Genomic DNA, 20,235 nt, shown 5'->3' on the forward strand with positions numbered 1-20,235 from the left:
GTGTATTTACAATCATCCACCATACTTCCAATAAGTCCACCCTGACCAGCCAATCTTTTTTACCATTCCTTTCTCTTTAATGTCTAAGCGCAGCGATCGTTGACTCATGAAACAAACTACCCATAAGCTTCACACTCATTTTTCTCTTGACCGTGGTTTCAATACCCTCTCAGTTAGTTTGTGGACAGTTTTAAGACCGTTTCCTAGTTCAAGATTGTAAAAATCTACAATATGTGAAGCTTTCCCTTCCATTAATTTTCTTCTGAATTTGGGGCATACCAAATGATTTCGAGACAAGTAGTTGTTCAAAAAGTTATTCATGACATGAACTGAGTCAAAAAGTATACAATTGATTTAAATAATTATCCCATCCTATTTTCAACTTCCATGTATCTTGAAGAATTATTTTAACAACAAAAAGCATACCTTCTTTGAGCGTCAAAATATTTTAATGATTCAGAACACAGTTGTCCTTTTATAATATTTTAAACTACAATTTCACTCAATTCTACTTGCAAAAATATTTAAACCAAACTCGGATCTCAGACATATTCTGAAGCTTTTGATTTTTCTATACTGAGTTTCTTATTCCTGTCACAAATTAAAGACTCATCCAAATGTGAAATCCCTTTTTCACTATTACTTTTCCATTTCTTGAACTCAAAACGTCCTTTATTAAGACTAACATTTATTAAGTTATCCACCTGTAACTTTGCATTTTCTATTGATTCAGTAGCTAAAAGAAGAGCATCTACATACATATCTTCTAACATAGCTTTTGTTGTAAGAAGATAATCTTGTTTATAACATTTAGCATTATTCCGTTGCACAGCGGTGATTGAAGAATGTACTGAACTTGCAATCCCAAATACTTATCGACAAAGACAGTATTCTCTAATAGGTTCATCCTTATTCATTCTCCACAAAAATCAAAGATAATTCCTGTTTTGACAATGCAACGATACCCGACTATACATTTTTTCGATATCTACGTCCAATACATTATTTAAAAATCTTCCCGTATTTGTCTTTGTTGAACCATCAAAAAATACTTAGTTTGGTTAATACAAAGGACTTTTTTAATGCTTCATCATGTGGTAGATAAAATGATGATTCGTTTTTTACTTCAACAGGTACTTTTTCAATAAATCCAAGATCATAATTCTTCAATATAACATTTTTGTACTCTTCTCCAAGAATGGGATTTTTTCTAAATTTTGCTTCAGTATAATTAATTCTACGTAAGGCTTGCTCCCTGATTCTTCCTAAGGTAGATCATTTCGTTGTATTAGTAAGCATGATCCTACTCGTCCGTCGTTTAACCTTTTTGCAGTAGAAAATAAGTGTTTTTGAGCAGCTCATTTTTTGCTCAAAGAATGTCCTTTTCTTGTTCCTAAATCATATTCTTCAACTTAAAAAATTGACTTAGAACTGAAAGGACTTCATTTTTCACAGACAACTTCAATCCTTTCATTTACATAAGACGATCAATCTCTAATTCACAATCTTTGTTCTGTTTTTTTACTTCTAATTTTTAAACAACTTTTCCTATTCGTATCACTCTACTGTTACGCTTTTTTCATGCTTCATAAGCCCTTTCAACAATTGTCAACGATACATCTACTTCTATGATGTCTTCTAATCCACAATTATATATCTCCAGAAATACAAATTTATTTTCCCCAATCTCCTAATTGGATCTGAAAATCTTTTGAACACTTCTTCTAGAACTTCCTCACACGACTTCACACAGTCGTAAAATAAATCAGTGATTTAAAATGACTATATTTATCAAATACTAATCATTTCTTTATCTTTAAATTCTACTTACTATTCGGCTCGAAGGACCATGTTTAGGCTCGATATATTCTCTTCCCTTTGAAGCAGGGCTTACCAAATCAAGCTATCGGAGGATATACTTCGATTTTTATATACACTTTATTGCTTCAAATATAAACATGTTTCTGGAACAAGAAAAAGTAAAGCAAAATATATAAACATACACACAGTGAGATAGAGGAGCATAGTTTTGCAAAAAATATAGAATCAAAATGATACCCCAAACTCAAAAACTGTTACATCTGCCCTTCAGAATCTGTTGAGGATAAAATAATCCGGGTAAGGGATCATAGTTGTCAACTTTGCAATTTCTAAATGTGTTCGAAAACTTGATTTTAAACCACCTAAAAAATGGTTTTTCCAATTTGTTGAAGCTTTTGGTCGCCATATGTTTACATATTTTTTTCGTATAATGTTATGATCTTGTAAATATAACTAACTAACGGAACATAAACTACAATAATCACACAGCACATCTAGAATGGAATAAGAGAGTAATATTAAATGGCTCTAGGGGTAGAGAGGTCAAGGGAAAAATAAAAAATTAAATCTAAAACACAGGGAAGAGTATGTTCCTAACGTAGTCGCCTTTATTATTCTCTTTTGACTAGGGAGAGACTCACTCATTCACTTCCCCCCTCCCACTGGCTGCGTCACCAGCTGGATGAACATTTAGCTGCTTCTAATTTTAAGCTAATCAGAATTGAGAACTATTAAATCCTACCTTCCTTGCGTTGAGTGTCCACTCTTTGCCTAGAGTCCTTTAGTAATATCAAATACCCAATTCCGAACAAGTGTAAGTCCATGTTGGACGCGGAGTAGAATTGAGAATGGACATCATTCCTGCATATCTCCTTTTTAGATAAAGAGTGGGATTTGTGTGTTTACATTTTTCTAGTTGTCAGGATTATCCAGAGAGCTCATGGTGCACTTCTTTTCAGGAATATACATAAGTTGACATAAGCAATCATCTTTAGTATATCTACGTGGCGTTTGATTGGATAAATGATTATAGGAAGATATGTTTATGTGGACCTATGTATTTTTTGAAAAAAGTGATCTCTCCATGTTTATAGTTCTCCCTGGATTATCTTAATTAATTTTCGGGGTTTTTTTTTAGCAGCGCAGCAGATCATAGTTTCTACCAATCCAAGTATTGTTCTACATGAAATTTTTACTAAATGACTTTTAATTTTCCAAGAAACATATTAAATATATTTATACCAATTATTCGTTTTGAAGTTTATTCAATTCAGCCTTGACAGATATACTTTTAGTATGTCGAACGAGCAATGAATTCAGGATATATGTTGTTGACACAGATGGAAATTTCAAAACGAAATGTAAGAATAAAAAAAGTTTTCAAATGTAGGCAAATGAATATTTGAAGGATACATGTACAGTTGATTTTTCTATTATATTTTTTTATCCAAATAAAAATTTGAATTCGTGTAGTATGAGTCTCTTACAGAAATTTTATTGATATTCAAGTGTAAATATATTGTTGCTAGAAAGAAAAAAAGGTTGAATTAGGTTATTTTGTCATTGGAATTTGAATGAAGTAATTTCAACTCATACCTACATTTCATCGTTTAGAACATTAATAATGGATAATTCTGCTCAGGGACTTTGTTAGCTTTAATCATTAGCCCAAAAAATAATCAAGACCGTTAAATAAATAGGTTTAATTTATGTCCATACTACCAAATGTTGCTCGTGTTGCAGGGCTGAATAGAAATAAAGAATTAAGGCAGAAGAAAATAGAGGCAACCTGACTATATACAACGTGTGTTCATTAGAAACTTGCGACGCAGTCTAGTTGACGTTAGCCGACAACTTTTTTCATAACGGAGCCAAGTTAAGTATTACTGACTAGTGTTAAGTATTAACTCATAAAATTCCAAGAATTATGTATTCTTTTAGAGATACAAAGATAATTTTTGCTGTGGCAATCTGTACAAATACATCAGATGTACACTATTTTGTATATTTATTTGAAAATTTGTATTCTGACCTACTTTCCATTTAAAACCACTTTTAATTAATTTATTTTTAAATAATTTTAGTACCGTAATTGTCCTAGGTTAAAAATTTACACTAATAGTATTGTCTGATGAGAAAATAAATTACTATTTTATGTATGAATAAAATTTGTTTTAATGAATGTCATCCTAAATTGGCTCCTCTGTGATATCATCAAAATAGCCAGTATACAAAAGCAAAGAAATCTCTTATCGACCTACCATATCAGGCTGACTATATATATATAGGTGAGGTAACAAGGATCTTATAAGGCAGTCTGTTTGGCGTTAGCTGACTGTCTTTTCTAGTGGCGTCACTGTTGCGGCAGTTCAGATAATTTCAATTAAGTGATGTGTACTAATTTGGATCTGTTCAGCAAAAATGGCACCATCTCGAGGTTCAAAGCGTCTTATGGCATGCCATGTTGTTCCAATCCTCGGGATGGCCAGTATTTTGCATTTCCTCAGAAAAATTTGATCCTCCAGCATCTCTGGATCTCAGTCTGTAGCAGAAAATACCCAATTAATTTTAAAAATGCCAAGATTTGTGAACGGTATTTTACATCAAATGATTTGGAAGAGCAGATGCATGCTTTGAACGAAATGGCGTGGTTAGTTTTGCCCAGGAAAGTGATGGAGAAAATTTTTCAGCTTCCATTTCAAAAGGGAATTTTAATCACCATTTGCTCAACAAAATCATTATTTCAAAGTATCAAGGATGAGGGAATGAAATTCATTTTAACCACTCATCTTAATCAAGATAGTATGAAGAATGTATTCTCACGGATTCGGGCTACCACGAAACAATACTCATCCATCCCCAGTGGAAGCTCTCAGAAGATAAAAAGTAATTTTAATTGGAAAAAGTCATGAACTTGTCTTAAGAAATCCAGCTGTTGAAGAGGAGTTATATGGTGAAGATGATGGAGAAGTAGTTACAAAATCAATAACGAGTCACTTCTATTCTTCAAATATACAAGAAAATGAGCATGATGAAGGGGCAATTGAATCATAGGAAATCTTAGAAGATTCTGGACTTCTTGAATATCTTGAAGCCGAAAAAGTAATTACAGGAGATTCAAAAGAATCATCTTAAGTTTCCAATGATATTTATTTACTTAATTTGTGTTGCATTACAATAAATTAAGTCTGGATTTCAAAATTATTACTTTACAATTATATAAGACAGAGTGATATGTGTATCAACAGTGACGTCATTAATTTTTTTCTTCTCTTGAAGATGAAAAAAACACTAGCGTAGAATTTCCTTGCTGCCTCACCTATATATATATAGTCACATTGCACCATATATATAGTCACATTTGAGAGAGGGATGTAGAAAGAGACAGAGGGGAGAGAAGGAGAGAGGTATAGAAAGAGAAAGAAGAGGTAGAATGTTTGACTTTGCTAAAAAAAGGCTCTAAATGGCCTTGGACAGGAGCGTCAGCTTAGTTTTTTTTTCTTCAAATCCAAAAATTAAATTTTTTTAATAAAATTTGAAAAATTAAATTTTTTTGGAAAAAAGGTTTCAAAAATTAAACTTCACATATTAAATTTGTTCGAAATTTTGTTCTTAAATCCACAGCTATTTAAAAATATAAAAAATTAAGTTTCAAATATTAAATTTTTTTTTTCTAGTAAAAAGCAAAAATCAATTAATTACGGGAGGCTATAGCTCCTCCATCCTATTCCTGGTAGATACGTGTTTCTAAACAAAAAAGTCATATAAACATATTATTTAACACGTCTATTTGCTAAATTTCAGATTGATATGTTTGACACAGACCCCATTTATTTATCCCATTTCATTTCATTCACTAAATTCATCACTCGAGATTTCCATCCCATATTGAGGAAGGAGATTTATTGACGTCATAGGGTTTATATTTTGAAAATAGTTAGTAGATATTGTCTACTAATGGAGTGGGAGGGCCCGAGGAACTTACTTATTGCTTACGTAGATTTCAGTTGAGAGGAGAGGACATTAAGAGATAAATTGATTATGATTGTTGAAAAAAAGTCATTCGATCAAATTATACATAATTTTTTAATTTAATAAAATATATTTGTGTTATACAGCGTACGCCCCTGTAGTGATAGCACTGCCGCTAGAATGTATTTTCAAATGAAGTAGCCAAATTATGTAATGGTGACGTAATCAGAGGCGCCAGCATATTCTTTTTTTGGAGGGGGAGGCTGGGCCGTTGGACTTTTTTGATAATTTTGTCTGAAAAGTTTTTTTTTTATTATAAATTTCAAATTTGATGAAAAAGTTATATATATATATTAATGCCAGATTTTAAAAATAATTTAGATGTTTTTTAAGAGAAATTCATTTTTTGCCCGAAAATTAAGACATTTAAAGTTTTTCATACAAGAGGATTTCTTTTATTTTGAGATAGGTATATAAATTCTGCAAAAGTGTGGTGACTAATAGCCCCTTAGTCCCTATGCTTCCTGCGTCACTAAGTGATAGATGATGGTCGATCGATATCAGGGGAAGATCTTCTTCTATCTTCCAAGGATAGCCACGGACTCCATTCTTTCGCACTATTAAATATTTATGATGACGTCATTTATAATCCATAGTATGATAAATCAAATTATCTCCCATCCATTACTACAGTAGTTATCATTTATCTGATGTGAAGACTGTCCAGTCCTCCTTGTGCTGTCTAACCATAGATAACTATTGCTTTACGGCGCTGTCGTCGCATCATTTCACGTCAGCTATTGTTCAATACTTTATACCAGGGGTCGGCAACCTTTTGGAGAGAAGGGCCAAATAGCTATCACTGCAGAGTAATGGTGGAAAACCATGTTTTAGAATATATAGGTAATTGCATTGTTTAGAGAAAACAAGGATTCAATATAATTTTATTTAAACAATTTACCCTTATCTTTTACTATAGGAATTACAACAAATAAATTAAATAGAAACACAATTTAATAGGAAAATCTATATTTTACCCAAAAAATAAGATATCCGGGGAAATACTATTTATATAATGAGACACTTGTTTCTACTTATATATATTGTAATATTTTTTTATATCAGGTGCAATATTTGTCGATGACAGGAGCAATACGTCATCCAGGTGGTCGTCACGCAATCTTGTTTTCAAATTACTTTTAATGTGCTTCATTTGAAAAAAAAGTTGTTTACGGGCATATGTGCTTGTGAACAATGACATCATCAGTTTTGCATTATTCATAGTGTTTTGTTGGTGATATATATTTCTTGTAGAAGTCACAAGTGGATTCGAAAGGAAATTTCGATTTCCCAGATGCATTACATTGAAAGTCAATTAATTCCAGCTGATATTCTTCTAGTATTTGTTCCACATCTGTTTTGTAAGGAGTACCAAATAATTGAAAAGAAATTTTTGAAGGTTCTCAACTTAGTATCTTTCTTGAGCTTCAGACGATGTGGTATTGCCACCCACACAAAAAAGTTGATGGGATTGAAGTCCGGTGAGCTTAGTATATGTTATATACATAGAGAGCGCAGTGAAAATTTTTTAAAAACAACTAGCTTAAGCAACAGGCTACAGACTGTCACGCCACCTTCTGGATATTTTTTTAGTTTTTTCTATCTTATACTAACATAGAAAAATAAAGTGTTTTTTTTATTTGCAAAAATTGTATATACATATTTTTAAGTTTCACATACAAGTTTTCCCTATTGAAAGTGGTTTCACAAAACAAAAAAATGGTCATCATTGGATATATAGCAGAGGAAATATGTAAGTGTTTGATCCCTTGCCGTTTTTTGTTAGTTTGCCTACTGAATGTGTTTGTATGAAGAAAATTGCTGAGGATAACCCTAAAAATACCATTCCCATTGTCAAGCATGGAGATGGAAACACTATTTTTTTTCTTTTTTGAGTATTTCTCAGCTAAGGGGAAAGGACGACTTCACTGCATCGAAGGGAAGATAGACCAGAAAATCTAGAATGACAAAATGTAGCCCCCCAGGGTAGGGCACTAGTCCAGCCACTGCAATAATCCAAAACATACTTCCATGGCAACAAAGGAGAGCCTCAAAATAAAATAAAATACATTTTGGTCATAGATTGGCTTAGCGAGCCTCCAGACTTCAATCCCATAGAAAATCTTTATCAAACGATAAACTAACAAAATCGCCCAGGGATCAAATATTATTTGTGTATAGGGGCGACGGCAGGGGCCCAAATCAAGGAATTTTTATCTTGATCAACCTCAAATTATCGCTTTATAACAAACATTTTGAATGAAAAAACAGGAACAAATTTTTTTTTTTGAAGGTTTTATTTTCTACAAAAAAGGTCATTGGGCCAAATTCAGGACTGATACAAAAATTTTAACATTGGAATTTATTAAAAAAAGCCCCATTCCCACCTAAAAAATAAAAAAATTGCTGGCACTCCTCATGTACAAAGATTTTTAATTATGAACAAGGAGATTACAGACTATGAAGTAAAATATGTTAAAGCAAAATTATTTTGACAAAGAATACAATATATGTCGTACTTAATCGTAGACCCATCCCATGAGGTGTCAATGAATTCATTTACAAATAAATTAGATTTCGTTTCATCAAAAAATGGCTCAATAATTATGGTATGCGCGGTATATTTTAATTAGAATACCACGGGAGATTGAAATTATATGTACATATACGAGTATTGTACATACTAATACTCTAATTATTTATCTATTTTAGAAAGAAATATTGTTATGTTTGTTGATGAAAATTAAAACTAAGGATCATGAGAACATTACTAGGAATTTGCATTCTACTGGACAAGTTTTTTTATAGTCTTTTTTTATTATTATTATTATTTTGAGCAAACTTATTCTTCTGTTATCACATCTCATCAACAATGATACTTTTTTTTTAGATTGGGTTCCAACTACAGTTCTCTTTGAACATCCTTTGAATAGTATTTTGTACTCTTATCAAACACATCAACTCTGCCCTAGTAGCATTGTTGGATTAGTTTTCTTCATAATCCTTCTGAACATTTATTCAGATCAATTGCTAATGGTCAATAAGAATAAATGTATTTCCATATATTTACACTAATTACACACTCATAAAGTTCAAAATTCTGGGATTATAAATGATTGATTCCAAAAATTTTGATGATACATAACATATATGAAATCCTTACTCTTTGCCAACATTTCTTATTGTTTAATTGAGCTAAGAATGACATTAGGTTAGGACACAAGACTCAAGCTCACAACTTTAGCTCGAGCGGCTCACACTCAAATTGAAATCTCTTAGCTAATTGGAGTGAATAAGGCAACTGTTGATTATGTAAAAAAGAACTTGGAAAAGTAAAGAGAATATTGGAAAGGAAGAAATATTCTTAACTAAATATTAGGTTGTGGAAAAAATAATTTCGTATTTCCTGACCCTTTTTTTAACCAAGTATTTATTTTTAATTATTAGTCACATCGGATCATACGATGATAAATGGTTGTAAAGGTTTGAGTGTGTACTACAAACTGTTTTTGGACAGTATTGCACTTGGCCGTTTCATTACTGTTTTATCGTGCGTCGAGTATGGCGGTCTCAAAAGAAGAAAATTTCCATATTTTACATTTTTAATACCTGAAAAGGGAAAAACACGTCGAAAGTGACAAAAAAAATTGCAATATATACAGGGGCGATACTCTTTCAGCTCGTGTTGTACAACAGGGGTTCGAGCGATTTTTTTCAAGCTCATTTCTTACCTCTACTGTCAAACATTCCACTGTTTGAAGCTAGCGATCAAACAGAAGTGACCAGCATTGTGAATAGGAGACAACCCAAGCTCCAGAACCTCGGATAATAAGTTCTTTTGCATTCAGAGTACCACTTCTTCCTTTGTATGACAAAAACGCTTGGGGGTACAAATTTCCTTCAATAGAGCCCTTTGAATATTGGTTGGCGGAGTTTTTTGCCAATAGCGACAAGAGCTTTTACAAAAAGGGTATTATGAAGTTGGAATCTCGTTGGCAACAAGTTATCGTACCGAACACGACATACTTGGCCTAAATAAAATGATTGTAACACTTCTTTTAAATCATTGAAATAAAGCAAAAAATACAAAATTATATCAATTATTGGGATAAATCAAAGTGACAACCCTATACCCCAGATACTAATCCTCTTGATTATTCCTTCTAGTTGCGTATTGGCATCGCCATCGAAATGTGGAATCAATAAAGACAGCCAGTATTGACCAAGGATGTATTGGAATGGATCTGGACTACATACCTAAGTACTCCGTCTCTTTTTACAAGATGATTACTCCCATAGTAAGAGCTAACAGTGTTAAATAAAGAAAAAAAATACATTATTGGATATAGTTTTTAATATGTATCACCAAATCAAAGTTTGTTTGTCTGTTTATGTCTATAGCCTCCCTTGACATATATAATAATCATATATTGATCAAAGAAATTACAATGTATTCGTACTAATAAAATATTGCAGACATGTGCGTATATAGCATCGAGCGTGTATACAGGGTGCATTGTATGTATATCTTTTATATACTTTTGATATAAGAAATAATAATGTAGTCATATTAATGAAATATTGTAGGCGTGTGGTATGTATAACAAGAGTATGTATGTTTTCTGTTTGTTTTTGTAATTGGTCTCTTATGCCCATATCATAATTCATGTGCATTTTCAGTATATGTTAAGATTTGAGTTATATATAAACGCTGGTATGTTGAGACAGATTAAATTTGTTTTTATATGTGAACGCTCTTAAGACTGAAGTACTCATGAGTCATCCCAACATATTTTTTTTTCTCAAATACTTATTATTATTTTTTTATCCTTGATGATAGAACACCTCATATGAATTCTTATAAGCAATGATGAAAATCCAGTGTGGAATGGGCATGTTAAAAGAAAAAAGAAACCGAAAATCAACGTGGTAACCCTGACAATTTGAAAAATGTTTAGGAGGAGAGAAAGAATAATACTCATGACGTTTCATTAGATCAGCTACAATCAGCTGTGACAAGAGATGAAGGAAAAAAGCATATTAACAAGGACATTTGCTAGTATTACTCATATGTCGGTCCCCAATTCTAGTCTGAGTCCAAGAAGGACTTACAAGTATAACTCCGCAACAAATCCTCGGAGTTACGCTCCTTTTATTTTTACGAAATTCGAAAAACTGAAACCACAGGCTCTATAAAAAACCCATGTACTATTAGTGATGGTGATAAAAATGAAAAAATTGAGAATAAATATGTAGGACGAGCATACAATTGATTATTTATTTATAAAATACTAGGATGTACCCGCATTATGGATTTTATTTTGAATTAGTTAATTAATATATACCAAGACAAACTTGCTAATCCTCTTCCTAATTCAATTTTTTAATTCGTATTCAATGTATACAACTCCCTTTTTTCCGTTATCCCAGTAATTCGTTTTTTGGATATCTAATTTTTTTTGGTACTTTTTCGAAAATACAACCCATACCTTTAAAAAAATTGAGACACGGGGAATGGATCTTGTTTTATGTTAAAAATCAAATTATGAACGAAAACATAAACTTCCCCTCCAGAGCCCAGGAATCTGGTCTGACCAGAATAAAACACAGCCTTTGGTACGTAACTCAGAATTCTGAAAAACACTTAATCTGTCTCCGTTTGTGAAATAAATACACTAATTATGCATTTTTACTAACGTACGGGCGGACAGAGATGAAGTATAATATATTATTATAGTAGGTAGGTTTAAAAAAATACTTAAATATCAGGGTACTTATTATATACTAACGGGATTCCAATATTTCCCAGGATCCTACTCAAAGACAATTTCCCCAGGAAATGAGCAATGTATCTATTAGTTTTTACAAACATACCAAATTTTTCGTACCGGTCCCGATATCAAAATTGGTACCATGACTTCAATACTTTTTATAAAACTTATTCACAATTTTACATTCTTTAAGGACCGAAAAGTGGGATGGAGTGGACTACATTCTTCCGTCCAAGTTATGGATCGACAAAAAACTACATGAAATAAATACGTAGTGGCTAACGTTGTTCGGTATACCGATATTATAGTATCAGAGTATTGACCATTTTCAAACGGCACTATTCCAAACACCGGAGATTTTGCATTAAACGGTGTTTGTAAATTGTTCTGAATCCCCGTTTTTTTAATATTATAATAATAAATTATAAAAAACTATATATTCAGCTAAATTAGAACTTTTATTGTTGTTGATGAGTTTGTTTTTACTATGATCATGTATTTATAATATAGAATTGTGTAATTTGGCATGGGGGAAGTGTCCTCTAAGTATTTGATTTGATTCAGCTAGACTTACAACTTATTATACAGTATAATACAATTCAAAAGTTTCATGGATAAATATTAGTTAAGCTCCGATGATATTTAAATTTTAGAGTATTGAAATGACTCCATTAAAAATCAAGTAAATAACCAATGAAGATTAAATTTTACAATAATTTTATAACTATTTTGTCTGACATACATTATTTTAAATAATTTATTAAGAATAAAATGTTTTTTGTTTTTTCCTTAACCATAATTTTAAAAAAAAGAAGGAAAAATAGTAAGAAGTGGACTTTCTAAAATAATTTCTCCCATTTTATGGGTTTTAGTACTTAAAAAGTCACCGTACCAACGCGGATATTTCTTGTTTCCAAAAACCCCATGTTTATTTGCCGAAGCAGGGTTGTGAAAAAGAATATATCTGATTTATGACACTTATAACGAAGTGACATAAATCTCATTATATCTTAATCCAAGGAATACTCAAAGTATGAAATACGAACTCTTTTTTTACTTCCTATTTTTGTCCAACTAAAGGCTATTTAGTCAAATTTATTAATAGTAGAACCGTTGTGAAATGAAATAGATAATTGAATTTAAATAATACTGTAATTAATGTCTTAAAAGGAATTAAAACCTAATTAATTTAGGAAATAAATCCGAAAGGCTCCTGAGACTTTATGATTTAATGTATTGAATGAGCCTATGTAAAAAGTTCTACCTATTTATTTTCTTTCAGCTCCAATGATGTTAATATCACTGATTTTGTCCATTAATATTTTTGAAGGCATACACATATTTTCCTCAAAAAAACATACCATCAATTATATAAATTTGATGAAACTTATTTGGTTTGAAGTTATGAACTGAAAACTAAAATACACTCATTTGACCCCACACACCCCTTGTAGACATAATTTGTAGATTTGTTGCTTTAAATTTTAGACCTTTTGAGTCGAACCAAACTACATACAACTTTGTAAAACTGGTGCAGCAATTGTATTCGAAGCTATTTGAAGAGTTTAAAATGCTATAATTCTACTGATTCATGGTTGTTATATTTAAATTTAATGATGTTTTGATTCTTTTTGTAATAGTTTCTAGTTCAAGAAACATCTCGAAATAACAAACGATGATTATTCGATCGAAATTTTGAACGACGCTGGGCTGATGGAGTATGGTTTTAGTTCGAACAGGGCTGAGGCAGGGATAAATGTGCGAGTTCTTCACTTTTCCATCCATTTTTTATAGAAATTTAGAGTTGGTGGTGGGACAATTCCAAAAAAAAAAAAAAAAAAAAAAAAAACACTTGAGGCCTATTCCGATGTAATTCTAGTAAAAATTATCTATACTTTAATATTTTAAAAATACAATTTTGCTATCAAAGGCGTCCACAAAATTACATCTTAGGGGGAGAGGGGCATTGGAATTTTAAAAAATCCCAGATTAATTTTGATATTTAATTTATGTTCAAAAATCTACAACTATTTACAAAAATTAAATTTTTTCGAAAAAAATATCAAAAATCCACAACAATTGACAAAAAATTAAAAAAGTTGGAGAAAAAATTCAAAAATCCACAATTGTTCAAAAAAAAAAATGTAAACAAATTTCAAAAATTAAATTTCTAATATAAAATTTCACAAAAAAAAAAAAAAATCAAACACACATTAGGATTATTTTTTGTGATATAAACTTTACTTCAAGCTTGAGTTTTTGACATATTTATAATATTTTCAGTCATAATTATAGTAGCAAATCTTGTGAGCTTTTGCTTGCGATACTAGCTCCCTGCATCAGCTGAAAAGATGTGCCGGACGTTCAAACAGTCCATACTATAAATTAATGTAATTTAATTATTTCCTACGAAGAAGGAGCGTCCATATGGGTAGGCTGGAAGGGCTGTAGCCCTCCCACAATAAAATAATTTTGATTTTTAAGTGGAAATATAATATTAAAATTTTTTTTTTTTCAAAAAATTTAATTATTTGTGAATATCTGTGGATTTAAAAAAAAATTCCGAAAAATTTAATATTTGAAATTTTGTAGGAATATCGGTAAATTTAAAAAAATAAAATTTGGAAACATAAATTTTTAGAAAATTGGTTTCGAAAAATGTAATAAATAAAATTTAATTTTTTTAGAAAATCTGTGGATTTTTAAAATTTGTTATGAAAGATTTATTATATGATTTGTTTTTTTCAAAAATTTATGATATGATATTTTTTCCCAGCTTTTTATAAAATTATAATTTGAAATCTAATTTTTGAAATTTTTTTTACAAAGTTTAATTTTTTAATTTTTTTTCACAAAAAATTTCATTTTTGAATTTAAAAAAACCATAACCAAGACCCCCCTCCCCCCAAAATAAAATAAAATAATAATATATATATATATATAATCATGCAGACGCCCCTGAGAAGTGACATGATTTACTAATATTCTATTTTGATATATTTCTACTTTTTTAATTATAGAATTATATTACACCGTTCTTTGGAAAAGAAACTTCATTTTTTTTTAAATAAGGCCACAGAGAGTGGCGCCGTATTTTGACAAAATAATACAACTCCTTAAATGAAAATAGAGGAGACACCAGCGGCCTCAAGCAATCTATACTTATATTAGCCCAGACTACAGAAAGTCACACTTTTGCGAATAATATATTTTTTAGTTTGCTTATACCCTTTTCTTTTTAACTATATATAATTATTATTCAGCACAGCGTTACATTTATTGTATCACACAATCATTCCTCCGAAAAGAAACAGAACTCCAAAATCAGTTGGTGGTTAGCCAATTCTTCCCAACTATGAAATCATTATTTAATAGTTGTTGGCTTATAAGAAGCTCATTCTAATTAATTCAATCAACGTTCAAAACACTGATTACAAACAAATAGCAAAAGCATCGATAGCTGACAACAAAATACTCTGTATAACGCCGCATCATTTTTATTGTTCACAGTTTAAAAATAAATCATTTGAATCCAGAATCCTGATATAGTGAAAAGAAGAAGAAAAATCTGACAACATATTAGAGTATACATTTTTAGTGAGGCCATGATAAATGCATACAAAATAGGATCCCCCCTGAATACTTATAAATGCGAAAGATCCCAATGACTCGTTCACCCATTGAATTCGTCTTGCAAAATATTTGTGCTGAGTCCTATGTATAAGTATTTTATGTTTTTTTTAAGCTCAATCTTTTAACAAAAACATATTTGGATAGCAAACTGAAATAAGGCCTTCAATAAAATCAGAGTAGTGCTCTGATCTGTAGGCCAAATTTCATACACATATACGACCCAGTTTTTTATAACATAATTTTGCAAAAAATATTATAATATGATACATATCAAATATAAATTTATTAGAATACATAGTAAAACTCAAATAAAAGCAACAAAAACAAACTGATGATAAAAAAGTATTTGAGAAAATTTATGTTATAAAAATATATAATATGTTGATAAATATTTTATACAACATATAACAACTTCAAATATGCAGCCTCAGAGAATATATGGAATAATTGCTTTACGAGATGTGGGATAGCCATTGAATGATTTTAGATACCAATGATGACTCATGAGTCCAGTAATTGTTTGATTAATCAGGACCCACAGTGCCACAACGTTCATGGTCGTATGTCTAAACCCGCATATCCCAGCGACAGACGCATATAATACTATTTCAGCGGAATAATGTGGACAAGATACATAATTAAAGCTGGATCCGTAGGGGATTGAATACACAGGATCCCCTGAGAGCAACTGTTTTCTTTTGAGATGTGCAAATGTTTTATGAGCATTAAATTGGATTTGCCATGCAGCGAGAAACACTATGGATCCTATGAGATGTCTGAGGGAAAAGTTGTATAAATTTAAATGAACGTTGATCCATTTAATTTTAGCGTGTACTTTTTCATCAAAGTGGATTATATTTTCATTAGGCACAAAACCTGGGGCCTCCAAGAGTAGTCCCGTAAATGCACTGAAGTAATGTGTTATGCCAACAATGTAATGAAGGATGTTCATTTTAGATCCCGTATCAACATTAACGTAAAAGCATTCGTAGAGACGTCTAACAGATTGAAGCCCGAAGAGAAGGATGACCACTACTACAGACTCTACATCTGTACTGACATTCCGATCTGATCCACCGATGAAATTTAATGCACTTTTTATCCACTCTGGGCATCCTTTGACGCTCCGTAAGGAGAGAGGTTCTAAGTAAATATGTAGACAGATGTAAATGATGATAAAAATATAAGTTGTGGCAAACACATAAAAGTGTAGGAAATATGATTTTGGGACTTGAGCCCAACGGATCAAAAAATGATGGCCATCACAATTATTAGCCAATGTTTTTCCGTATTTGAATGCATCATTTAAAATCTTTGGTAATGATCTCTCAAAGTAGAGGACAAACGTTCCGAAAAATATCATCCAAATGGAATAAAATCCAAGTAAGGCCCAAATCAGATTAACATCAATACCAAAGATCCACATGTTATCTGAAAGAAAGACATTGCTCATCAAATGGGGAAAAACATAATAAGATAGTTTTGTTCTTTGAAGGGGTTTAGCTCCAATGACGCATGCATTTATTTCATATTAAGTTTGTTAAAGTGTTTTTTAGATTCTTTGCTGTCGTGCTCCACGGATCCATGATTGATTTGAGCGTTGCACATGGCCTTCATTGGCATGATAAGTCTATTATAGAGACTGGGATCCCTCTCCATCACACTCACAACTCTAGAAACACACTCTAGTGTGGAGAAACACTGATCCGAGGGTTGAGTTCGAACAGAGTATTCACTCTTACCCTCCATTTTTAATTGAATTCTGGGTAAGTCTTTGAGAAGTGGACTTCGAGCAAACATTTTCTTGGCTTCGTCCCATGTTCCATCTAGGAAAATGAATGTTCTCAAGGTTGAACCCTGTAGTAGGGCTGAGTCTGCAAGGCTTTCCAATTCTTGTAGAGGCCCATTTCCACTGGGAAATAAAAGATACACTGAGGAAAAGAAAAAGATTCAAAAATCATGAAGAGGTCTTCATTCCACAGGAATATCTCTACCCTGAGATTCAGTGGTCAAGAGGCGTTTGAGCTCTTCATTTTGGCCAGGAAACTTTGTTCCCACAAAAAGGGAGCAAGCACGCGGATCCATGCCTCGCATCACTATTAGACCCGTACGAATCGCTCTTTTGCATTCTTTGGGATGCTGAAGGAGTACAATGCGAGTCCTTTTCGGAAGAATGGGAGGAGATGCCAGGAAGGAACACCAACAGACTTTGAGAGGACGCTCACAATTTGGACATTTAGAGCGAGAGACTTGAGGAGCCTCGTCCTCCTCCATGAATTCTATTTCAAAGTCCATTTCAATTAGTTCACTATTCCTTAACTAAGTAGTGACGTGAATTATGCTTGCATTTTTAGTCACTTAATAGAAAGGAGTGAGGCCGCTGACAGTATCTAAAATATCTCAGGTGAGCAAGAGAGTGACGTCATTTCATCTCTTCAAGATCATTCCTATAGCTCACGTACGTACAGCAAGGCAGCTACTTGTAGCAGGGGAACGTACCTACGTAGTGGCTTCTTATATAGTAAATAGTTGTAGAAGAAGTTCACTTTTTCTCTTTCTTTCTTTTTGACGCTCGCTCGCTCGCTCCTTCGGTTCTCTTCAAGATAAAAAATAAAGAAAAGAAGAAGAAAATGAAGAAAAATTCATATTTGAATCAGTCGAGTAAAAAGCGTCCTGGCGGTGGGATCTTCCTTTCATTCACCACACTCTACATCATTTCTTTCTTTCTCCCTCCATTAGAATAAAAATAAATAATAAATAAAGAGACGTCTATATTTATACACTTGAATTTATATATTATTATTTATTATATATATATATATATATTTAATTGCTTCATCTGTTAACACAAAAGAATACAAATTAAACCACTGTGATTATTACTTCCCCGTTGATTTGTTGTCTATGCCTCTTGATAATAGTTGGTTTTTAACACAATATTGACTTGCGACTAAGAAATTTAAATAGAACTACTCCCACTACTAGAAGAAGAATGGAAGATCCTTGGACTCTCTGACCAACATCATCATGTCGTATCCCTCAGTGATCCCTACCTCCCTCCCGCTACTATAAGAAGTATGGTGCTGCTTGATATTCAGGTCTGATTATTTCCTTATTGCTATTAATATTATTTCTGCAACAGATATGCAGTTTATTTTGCTGTTTTTAAGTTCTAATAACTGTCTCATGCTGCTAGCATAATCCTAGAGTGTGAATATTTATTTATTTATTATTACTATTAAAAAAACACGGACCGCGAGTCGAGACGAAAAATAATAAGACAAGAAAAAATTAGGGAAAGAAAAGAAATGAAGAAAAAGTACTCTTCTACTACAAGAAGGCATTCTCCTTTTTTTTTTTCTTTTCCAAGAAATGCACCTGCTACTTGGATGATGTTAATAAGAAGAAAAAAGAAAAGGAAACTGAAAAAAACACTTCTTCGGGCCTGCTTTTTTCTTCTGTTTCTTTCTTGAGGCCTGCTCTTCTAACAGCGCTCTCAGTATCTACTACTACTAGTTCAGTGCTCACCTTCAAGAAATAGCAAAACTTCTCTTCTTCTTTAACTTTAAGATAATGATGTACAAGTTGCAACTTGTACAATAAGATTGTACAAGCTGCGATTTATTCGCTATAAAAGACCCTATTTAATTACAATTTGAGTTACTTCAAATACTCATCAACAAATGATGCTAGAGTATTGCATTTGGATGTATTCAAATTCTGGATATATATCCGTTGCAACTTGTAGAAACAAATTGGGCTATTTTAATACCAAAATCAGTTGTTTGAATTGCTAGTCTTTAATTATGATTACTTGTTGATTATGTATTTAGGAGTCACTTGCGTGAGTACGTTGTACAAGTCGCAATTTCTTCGTTATGAAAGGCATTATTTAATTACAAGTTCGGTGATTTAATTATAAACTATTTCATTATTATAGTTAACATCGTATTAGTTTTTAAAAGTTATAATTTCTTCGTTATAAAATCTCTTTTTTAATTACAAAGTCGGTCATTTCAATTACTCCTCATTGATTAGTACAATCTTTTCATTTTGATCAGTTCTAATTACTTAGTGTTCAGGAGTTATAAAACTTCATAATGTACTACAGAATATTACTTATACAATTAGTTATTTCTACAATTACACCATAAATATATCAAACATGACTTTTATCTATTTTCTTAAAGTTGCAACGTGTACAACCTGTTTGTAAAAGTTACAACTCGTACAAAATCGCAACTTGTACGTTATATGTATTCCCTTCCTTCTTTATTTATGTACGACTTTTTTTTCTTCTTCTTTTTCGATCTTTCGTACGTACGTTTCTTAACGAATTTTTAGTGTATTTCTTCCTTTTTCTTCTTCGTCTTCTTCTTTCCTTTTCTTTTCTTGACAAGGAAAAGGAGGAATTATTATAAGAACTACATAAACTGTAGTATTATCAAATTGAAAATTTACTCGTTATTACTACTACTAATCTACCTGTTGGTATCGCTGCTGTGACTCTTAGCCTGCTGAGGCTCCTCTGTTGAGTGATAGACAAAAAGAGAGATTCCTTTATAATAATACATTTTATGTAGTAATAACGATATTTAATAAATAATATGTATTTATAATCGTTGGTAAAGGCTAAAAAATAAAAGGGTTCTGTTGCATAATTATTGTTGGTATACCTTTTAGAATTGAGACCCTGTTCCGATTCGGATTTAAGGAGGGTTAAAACATATATCATGCGTGTATAGACCATTTATTTGTAAAAATTGTGCATATTATAATCATCTTCAAACCTGATTAATTCTTCCTTTCCAAGTAAAGCATTTCTGTGATTAAAAAAATTAGTCTTAATGAGATAAATATATTTTGGAAGCACGAAAATGACACTGCATTTTCTCTCACCCAAAAAAGAAGCATTTTAAGTCGATTAAGGGCGATTCAAAAAAAAAAAAAAAAAAAAAAAAAAATCGGGATGCCGATG

The 20,235-nt window shown here is 31.7% G+C and overlaps 3 protein-coding genes across 4 annotated transcripts in view; 1 reads left to right on the forward strand and 2 right to left on the reverse strand.

Annotated features, from left to right (window-relative positions):
• Window positions 1-15,521: 15,521 nt before the first annotated feature.
• On the reverse strand, window positions 15,522-16,710 carry LOC121123591 (polyprenal reductase). The gene has a single exon (XM_040718715.2). It carries the CDS (start codon window positions 16,708-16,710, stop codon window positions 15,685-15,687), a length of 1,026 nt encoding a protein of 341 aa, XP_040574649.2. The 3' UTR covers window positions 15,522-15,684.
• On the reverse strand, window positions 15,522-17,682 carry Dtwd2 (DTW domain containing 2). Its single transcript, XM_071890704.1, has 2 exons — window positions 17,252-17,682; window positions 15,522-17,188 (listed from the first exon to the last, which is right to left on the reverse strand). The coding sequence occupies exons 1-2, from the start codon at window positions 17,550-17,552 to the stop codon at window positions 16,779-16,781; spliced, it is 711 nt and encodes a 236-aa protein (XP_071746805.1). The 5' UTR covers window positions 17,553-17,682; the 3' UTR covers window positions 15,522-16,778.
• Window positions 17,683-17,912: 230 nt separating this feature from the next.
• Window positions 17,913-20,235, forward strand: part of LOC121123659 (uncharacterized) — a 35,047-nt gene continuing 32,724 nt past the window's right edge. For both annotated transcript variants that reach the window (XM_040718792.2, XM_040718793.2), the window contains exon 1: window positions 17,913-18,355. The gene's annotated coding sequence lies outside the window, so the exon portion shown is untranslated. The remainder of the gene's footprint in view (window positions 18,356-20,235) is intronic.

The sequence above is a fragment of the Lepeophtheirus salmonis genome, chromosome 8 (assembly GCF_016086655.4).
Source record: "Lepeophtheirus salmonis chromosome 8, UVic_Lsal_1.4, whole genome shotgun sequence".
Classification (NCBI taxonomy): domain Eukaryota; kingdom Metazoa; phylum Arthropoda; class Copepoda; order Siphonostomatoida; family Caligidae; genus Lepeophtheirus; species Lepeophtheirus salmonis.